The sequence below is a fragment of the Phaseolus vulgaris genome, chromosome 5 (genome assembly GCF_000499845.2).
Source record: "Phaseolus vulgaris cultivar G19833 chromosome 5, P. vulgaris v2.0, whole genome shotgun sequence".
Classification (NCBI taxonomy): domain Eukaryota; kingdom Viridiplantae; phylum Streptophyta; class Magnoliopsida; order Fabales; family Fabaceae; genus Phaseolus; species Phaseolus vulgaris.
Genome location: NC_023755.2, coordinates 26,860,352 through 26,869,562, shown reverse-complemented (window position 1 = coordinate 26,869,562; position 9,211 = coordinate 26,860,352). Strand labels below are relative to the sequence as shown.

At 35.2% G+C, this 9,211-nt stretch overlaps 1 protein-coding gene and 1 long non-coding RNA gene across 2 annotated transcripts; one reads left to right on the top strand and one right to left on the bottom strand.

The window, feature by feature from the left end:
* Nucleotides 1-2,211: 2,211 nt before the first annotated feature.
* LOC137834218 (uncharacterized) lies at nucleotides 2,212-2,598 on the bottom strand. Its single transcript, XM_068642280.1, has one exon. It carries the CDS (start codon nucleotides 2,596-2,598, stop codon nucleotides 2,212-2,214), a length of 387 nt encoding a protein of 128 aa, XP_068498381.1.
* Nucleotides 2,599-7,617: 5,019 nt separating this feature from the next.
* Nucleotides 7,618-8,982, top strand: LOC137834467 (uncharacterized). Its single transcript, XR_011084892.1, has 2 exons — nucleotides 7,618-8,018; nucleotides 8,247-8,982. It is a non-coding gene; the product is annotated as an uncharacterized lncRNA (long non-coding RNA).
* The last annotated feature ends 229 nt before the right edge of the window (nucleotides 8,983-9,211 follow it).

Genomic DNA, 9,211 nt, shown 5'->3' with positions numbered 1-9,211 from the left:
TGTTAGGTAAACCAGAAACAAAATCTTTAGATTTCAGTTTATTTAAGTGATTAGTGTGTATGTGAGCTAACCTCTTGTGCCATAGCCAAGAGTCATCACTTCTAGATAGTAAACACTCATTTGAAGAGATAGTTTCCATGATATCCAAGATGTATATGTTATTCACTCTCTTACCAGTAAACAGCACCTTACTAGAGGAATCACTTGAGATTGTGCAACCTTTTGACTTGAAGTTCACCTTGTTTCCTTTGTCACAAAGTTGACTGATGCTGAGAAGGCTATGCTTGAGTCCTTCTACATAAAGCACATTCTCAATAGTGGTTGAATTCCCTGTTCCAACAGTGCCTCTGCCCAAAATCCTTCCTCGGTTATTATCACCATAGGTCACATGTCCCTCTGCTTTGAGCTTCAAGCAAGTCAATTTTGTAAGATCTCCAGCCATATGTTTGGAACAGCCACTGTCCAAGTACCATTGATTTTTCTTGCTGCCTTTCTGCAAAATAGAACAAAGATGATACAAATGGTACCCTTTTTCAGTATAGGGTCCAACACATATTAAAACCTTCCCTTTGGTAGCCATTTTGCTAAATTCTTAGGAACAAGATGCTTTCTAGCAATGCATGACCTAGAGGTATGACCAGATTTCATGCAGTAAAAACAAGTTACATGAGATGCCTTTTTGCCACTGTTAAAAGCTGAAAAACCTGATTTTGCTGGAACAAAAAAACTTGAAAGCTTTTTAACATTGGTTACATTTCCAGAGTTATAACCAATACCATTCTTGTTGAAAACAACCTTCTGTGAGCCAAGGAGAGACTCAAGGTTATCTCTTCCCTTGGTGAAATTGGAAAGGGTTTTTAGTAGGGATGGCAAAGCGGGGCGGGCCATGCGGGCTGGCCTGCGGCTCGCAGGTAAAAAACGCGGGGCGGGCTAACCTTTTCAACCCGCTAACCCGCCTTAGCCCGCGGCCCGCGCGGGCCAGCAGCGGGGCGGGGCGGGCTGGCCCGCTAACCCGCAATAAAAAAAAATGTCATTGTTTTAATGTGTGCAGATGACAGAGAAGATTATAATTATGAAAAAATGAATGAAAGTTCTTCTAAGGCGACATCCAATGTTATTGAAATGGAAGAATGTCAATAATGTTTATGTTTAATGTTTTTTAATTAATGTTTATGGTTATGTTTTGGAATTATGTATGTTTAATGTTTTGGATGTGGAAGAATAGTGATATTTGATATTTATCTTATTGTTTAATTTTTTTATGTTTGACTATGTTTGAAAAGGAAGAAAAAAAAAATTGGATTTGATAATAACAAATATATAGGTTTAATTTGACAATTTTTTAAGAAACAAAATGTAAAAAAATAATATTTAATTTTAAAAAAAAAACGCGGGCTGGCCCGCAAACCCGCGGGCTAGCTCTTATGCGGGGCGGGTCGGGAATTCTAACCCGCAATAACTTTGCGGGACGGGCCAATGCGGGGCGGGCTGGCCCGCTTTGCCACCCCTAGTTTTTAGCAAATACTCCACTTGTTTTTTCAATTTTTTGCAGTTTTCACAGGTTTTAATAGAGGCATGCAAGCATGTTAGTTCAAGGCTTACCAAATCTGTTTTGGCCTTATGCAGTTCTTCCTGAAGTGTTTTTACTTTAGGTGCAAGCACATTATTTACCTTTTGCAACTTCCTGCATATTACAACTAGCCTATTTGCTTCATCATGTGTTTCCTTGAAAGCAACAAGCAATTGATCATAGTTATCAGATTCCATAGAGAATTCACTTACTGAATAAGAGATTGACCCTTCATCTTTCATCATGAAGCACAAATTGTTTTCCTCACTCTGAGTTGAAGAGCTGCTGGTTGAAGATACTTCATTCTCTTCCCATGAAATGTAAGTTCTTCCCCCCTTGCTCCTTTCAACCTTCTTGCTGGCAGATTTGTCCTTTGATTGATTGTTTGGATAATCCATTTTGATGTGCCCTGTTTTGCCACAGCCAAAGCAAGTATAGTTAGAGGAATTTGAGTCATTAGGTTTTGGATACCTTCTTTTATGTTGGTTCCTATCTCTGCTTTTCTTTTTTAGGAATCTGCTGAATCTCTTTGTAAGTAGGCTGATTGCATCATCATGTTCAGCATCTTCTTTTTCCTCACTGATCTCATTCTGTTCACTTGCTTTTAGTGCAAGTCCTTTGGGTTTTCTTTCCACTGTTTCCTACTCTTTAAGTCTCTTGAGCTCCAGCTCATGCTCCATTAATTTCCCAAAGAGTGCAGCAGTTGACAACTTTGACAGATCACGGCTTTCTGATATGGCAGTCACCTTGGGTTGCCAACTTCTGTCGAGGCACTTCAGTACTTTTATGTTGAGTTCCTCTCTGTCAAATTCCTTTCCCAAACCAGTGAGATGATTCACAATATGAGTGAACCTTTTCTGCACATCAACAATGCTCTCCTCGGGTTTCATTCTAAACCATTCATATTCTTTGATGAGAGAATGTTTTCTTGACCTCTTCACATCTTCAGTACCCTCGTGATTGACTTCCAAGACCTCCCACATCTCCTTAGCTGAACTGTATTGGGATATCCTGAAGAACTCATCCATTGTTAATGAGGAGGTTATGATGTTCTTGGCCACAAAATCATATTGAGCCTTCTTCCTTTCAGTCTCATTCCATTCAGATCTTGGCTTTACCACTTCTTCATCCTTGACAACCTGCATTGGCACATAGGGTCCATGGACCACAGCCTCCCAAATAAACGAGTCAATAGATTCCATGAAAATTTTCATTCTAATTTTCCAAAAGGCATAATTCATTCCATTGAACATAGGTGGTCTACTAACAAAAGATCCCTCAGCATAAAACACTTTAAACTCAGACATTATTGCAAACAAACTTGATTAAAATACAAGTCCTAGCTCTTGATACCAATTGTTGGGTTCAATAGTGTCAAAGTTCAAGACGCGGGGGGGGGGGGGGGGGGGTGAATTGACCTATTAAAAGATTCGCGCAGAGTCAGATTTTATCACAGTACACAGAAAATAGATCGATTTATTTGGAAATGGATTCGCGCATTGGCACATAGGGTCCATGGACCACAGCCTCCCAAATAAACGAGTCAATAGATTCCATGAAAATTTTCATTCTAATTTTCCAAAAGGCATAATTCATTCCATTGAACATAGGTGGTCTACTAACAAAAGATCCCTCAGCATAAAACACTTTAAACTCAGACATTATTGCAAACAAACTTGATTAAAATACAAGTCCTAGCTCTTGATACCAATTGTTGGGTTCAATAGTGTCAAAGTTCAAGACGCGGGGGGGGGGGGGGGGGGGGGGGGGGGGGGTGAATTGACCTATTAAAAGATTCGCGCAGAGTCAGATTTTATCACAGTACACAGAAAATAGATCGATTTATTTGGAAATGGATTCGCGCATTGGCACATAGGGTCCATGGACCACAGCCTCCCAAATAAACGAGTCAATAGATTCCATGAAAATTTTCATTCTAATTTTCCAAAAGGCATAATTCATTCCATTGAACATAGGTGGTCTACTAACAAAAGATCCCTCAGCATAAAACACTTTAAACTCAGACATTATTGCAAACAAACTTGATTAAAATACAAGTCCTAGCTCTTGATACCAATTGTTGGGTTCAATAGTGTCAAAGTTCAAGACGCGGGGGGGGGGGGGGGGGGGGGGGTGAATTGACCTATTAAAAGATTCGCGCAGAGTCAGATTTTATCACAGTACACAGAAAATAAATCGATTTATTTGGAAATGAACAAATTTATTTTGACACTATTTATGTTTGAAAACGTTTATATCAGCCAAGTTATTCTTGAGATTATACAAATTAATTTGCAAGCCACACACACTGATATTAGAGAGGAAACAATGAACAGCAAAAACAGTAACCTTCAATTTTTAAGCAAGTGATAAAGGTTCAATTATTAACTTATCAATCAATTGGGTAACCTATCACAAGCAAGTTGTTCCAGTTGTAATTAACAATTCATATAACTTCTTAACAGAACCAAACTGATTTTCCAGAAAATAAGAACAGTATGAACAAGCCCAGAAAGAACAGATTTATTTTTAATTGAACAGATTCAATTTTTGGCAGATTAACATATAAGCAAGGATTCGAGTGCAGGGATGAAGAGAAATGAACACACAACAGTTATATTGGTTCACTTAAATGAGCTACATCCAGTCTCACCTAATCCAAAGTGAAATCCACTAAACAAAATGTACCAAACACACTTACACAGCCACTGTTCTTGAACCCTACAGGAAACTTGGCACACTTGCTGAAAAACACTATTTCAACACACACACTCTTCAAGAAACCCTATCAAGAAGAGTTTACAATCACACTTTTACAAGAAAAGAAATATGAAACGAATACACCTGATAAAGGATGCAGAAATTTGCCTTAGACCAGTAGAACAGATTTCTCAAACAGTAGCAGCTCCTCTCACCAAGCTTTAGAACCAAACTAGAACAAGCACACTTTTGATTTTTGAAATCTTTCAAGAACACATGCTAATTCTCTGTAAATCCTTAATTCTCTGATGTAAAACTTGTTTTCTCAAATGTATGATTTTTTTCTAAACGCAGGAACAAGTTTTCTTTTTATAGAAAAACAACTTATAATAGATTTTCAAAAAATAGTTAAAGCTGTTATAAAAGAACAGATTGAAAATAAAAAGAACAGATTTATTTTCAAAAGCAGTTAGAGAATTTGTTATGTGAAGGAGACTCAGCCAACCATTCTGGTGCAGGGACAAAACGAAAAAACCGTTGAAGATAAACATGGCGCCAGACTAAAAAGAATCTATTCATTTACAGATGAACAGATTTGTTTTTTCAAAATGATAACAGAATAAAAACTTGACTATTGAAACATAGTCGTTTTGAAAGAGAGAAGACTTAGTCAAAATACTGGATGCACAAAACCTGATTTTCAAAAGACTTAGTCAATACATCAGTTTAAAAAAGAATTTGTTTATTTAGAAAAGAACAGATTTATTTTTATGCAGTAAAGGTGTTTTTGCAAAACTTGTGGTGCTTGATCTTATCACATGGTCAGGGGTTAAGAGGTGAGTTACCCAGCAAAACGCCTACTCTTAAACAACCTCTAAAATATACCTAAGATATTCTTAAAGCAAATACAACTATACATGAAATGTACACAAATGGCTTCATCAAACACATGTCTTGAAGGGGCAGCAACCATCTTCAACAATGTCCTGGTGTAAGTTTTTGCACAATGATCATGGAGGATGATGAATAAGGAAAATAGAGCTTGTTTATCGGATGTGAAATTTATTTATTACATGAAAAATGAAATCGATTACTTTAAACATTTTGAACAATGTAACATTGGTAACACAGACCCACTAACTAATAAAATTGTCCAACCTAAAACATAAATTATAAATATTGTACACAATTATAGGTTCAATTGCTCCACTGTGATAATTTTACACCGATAAACAATGACATAAGAGAAATTTACCTTGGTGTCTTCCACTGGTGTCACTTCACACAGACCTCATGCACCACCCCACTGAACAACAATGGTAAGCTCAAAATGTCGAGAATTTGTTCAGTGTGCAGAAAGTTGATAATAAGTCACCACTACACAAGTCACCACTTATTATGACTAACTACATTGATACTGAGATTAGAGAACTTTTTCTCTATGTCCTCCACTGAGGTCACTTTACACACACCTCCCACCCAAAAACAACATAAAGCTCAAAATTTCCAAAATTACTTCATTATGTAGAAACTTGGTAGCAGGTCACTATGTATTCCTACCTAGGTCACAACTTAGTGTATCTATCACTAAACTTCATTGACACTGAGGTCACTTTACACACACTTCATGCACCACCCCACCTAAGAACAATAATAACCTCAAATTTTCAAAAAATTTATCAGTGTGTAGAAACTTGGTAGCAGATCATCATTTATTTCTATACAGGTCAACACTTACTGTGACTAACTACATTGATACTGAGATTAGAGAAGTTTTCCTCGGTGTCCTCTACTGAGGTCACTTTACACACACCTCATGTACCACCCTACCCAAAAACAACATAAAGCTCAAAATTTCCAAAATTACTTCATTATGCAGAAACTTGGTAGCAGGTCACCATGTATTCCTACCCAGGTCACCACTTAGTGTATCTATCACTAAACTACATTGACACTAAGATTAAAAAACTTGACCTTGGTGTCCTCCACTGAAGTCACTTTACACACACTTCATGCACCACCCCACCCAAAAACAACAATAACCTCAAATTTTCAAAAATTTAATCAGTGTGTAGAAACTTGGTAGCAGATGATCACTTATTCCTATACAGGTCATCACTTAGTGTGACTAACTACATTCACACTGAGATTAGAAAACTTGGCCTTGGTGTCCTCCACTTCATGCACCACATAAGTACCAAATTACGAGATCAAACTTTGTTCACAATAATTTAGGAAAAGCTTATAAAGAATACCTATTAACATTATAACAAGAAATAAGGATGTAAATAATCAATAAAAAAAATACTATTAAGTTTCACTATATTAATAATATAACTATTTTACAGTTTTATAACTTTCATGTTCAAGGTTTTAAATTTTCAAATCATTTTAAAGAGACATTAGGTATGCGAATTTTTTTATGCTTGAAAATTATGAATCTCATAAATTATAACTTTTATAAATAAATAAATTTGTTGGATTGATAAAATATATTATTGATAATAACATATGACTTTTATTATTCAAATTCTCTCTATATATAGGTTTATATTATTGTTTTAATTTTTTAACATTGGGAGTTCAAGTGTGTCTATTTTACATTATTGACAAAAAGTTTCAATTTCTCTTTTTTACATTTATTTCATAATTTAAAATGAGTAACTTCAACTCCTGTATCTATTACTAACTTAGTAAGTTAGATTTTTATATTGGGTTTTTATATATTGACAAGTGAAACTTGTATTACAGCTATTATCGAATCTTAATCTCAAAATCTTTTAGTTTTTTAAGTATTTGTTGTGTTAACACATTAAATTTAGTGTATAAGATTCATTTAATTCGAGTATTTTTCATTCTTCGATATTTAACCTAGTATAGAAGTTTTTGAGTAAATTATTCTATTCAATATAATAATTTCTTAATTATAAGTCATTTTTATTTTGAAATTTTATTTTATTTGTTAACTCCATTTTTATATAAGGTGTTCACTTGTGACTTTTTTTGTAGTTTCAAAATCTACTTTTATTATGATTCCTAAATCTTATTACTTCTAACTTCTTCAGTGAAAATATTGTTTAATTTATATATGGATTTTACTAGAGGTATTAATATCATATATTCATTATGAAAAACTCAATATATTTTTTTTATTATAATTAATTGATTTGACATAATGTGTAAAACAGAATAATTGTGAATAAAAAAAATAAGGAGGAATGGTTTATTGGTTTAGAAAAGTAGAGAAATCCAAAACTGAGGGGATTTGTTGTGTGTCCAGAGCATACAAAACAGCGACATAACCGGACCCATTACCATTATATAGCTATCTTTCTCTTTTCTCGATCCTTTCACGTAACGCAAGATTTCCTCACGCTTTTCTCGTGTCTTTTGTAATATGTAATCTCATCACCCACGCACGTTCACGCTTGTCTCATGGCTCCGCTTTCGTGGCCCTGATAATTTTTCTTCAATCTTCTTCTTCTTCATGGAATCGAAGAACAAACCCAAGAGGTCGTTGCTCACGCGTCTGAAACCACCCATGGGTATCATGGACGTGTTGTCTTCGTCACCCCCTGTGCCTAAACGCAACGCCAGCGACCCCGTTCTGTCGTATCTCGCCGTCGCTGATAAGGATGGCGCCGTTTTTCCCACCATGCTTTCATCCATGTTCGGAGTCGGAGATATGTGTGAAATTCGCCGGAGAAAATGGAAGGCCATCAGATCTGCTCTGAACGAAACCACTTTGGTATTTTTCTTCTTCTTTTCATTTCTCATATTCGTTTCTGTTATTCTCTACCTCCCAACTGTTTTTCTTATTTTCTGGTTCTTTTCGTGAAACTGATTCGTTCAACTTTTTTTTTTCTCTCTTCCGTTATTTTATCCAAATGCTTAATCTCTCTCTCTCTCTCTATATATATATATAATAATGTTTTGTGAATATGTGGTAACGGATCATTTTTTATGGTTCTCATAGATGAGGCTGGTTGTTAAAAGAAGGAAAGCAAATAAAAACAAATTATCATTGTCAAGATCAATAAGCAACTTGGAACAAAGCACTCAAAAAATCTCAATGGCTAAAACGAAAAGCAGTTACCGAACTTGTTCAAACGTTACATCCACATTTTATTCTTCATCTCCACGTGCCTCTTATCTCACCTCAACTGTTTCTTCCCTAAGCACTGGTCACGTTTCCAGCTTTTCCACTCACCAAACATTACCCTCATCAAATGGTCCAACCAAGCAGAAGCAATGTGGCGTTGAAGATAAGAAACTACTTTTTGATTCAAACATAGGTCTCTGTTGTGTGCTTTTATTTAGTCTGTTGTTTTTTATCATGTGGGGGAAATTTCTTGCTATACTATTCACTTCAATGTGGTTGTATCTTGTGCCTCGTGGTGGAAGAATGACATGCAACGAGGGAGGTTGGTGTGGGGAGAGTGAATTTGAGATGGTTAAAACTAATCTTAAGAAGAAGGTTGTTATATATGGAATAGATGATTAGGATTGAGAGGAGCCATAGTTGTGTGTCTTTTACCTTCTTAAGGCTCAATGCCGTCATAGATAGGAGTGGGGGGGTAAGGTCATGTACGTTTCGTGCGAATGGGAAAACCTTGTTCATGATATTGGTTTAGAATTTAATCAATTCATTGTGTAACATATGTTGTTTCTTACTTCAATACACTAAAAAAAATTATTAAATAAGAAATAAATAATCAGATACTATTTTATGTAATAAAAAATTATTCATTTTTAAATTAGTTTATATTATTGATAAATAATTTCTAAATTAATACTTAATTAGCTATCAAAATTTTTGCTACCAAATTTAGAATCCAATTAATTGATAAACTTGGTAGCTAATTAGATACCAATTTAGAAACTATTTATCAATAATAGAAATTAATTTAGAAATTAATAATTTTTTTAATCTCTAAAATA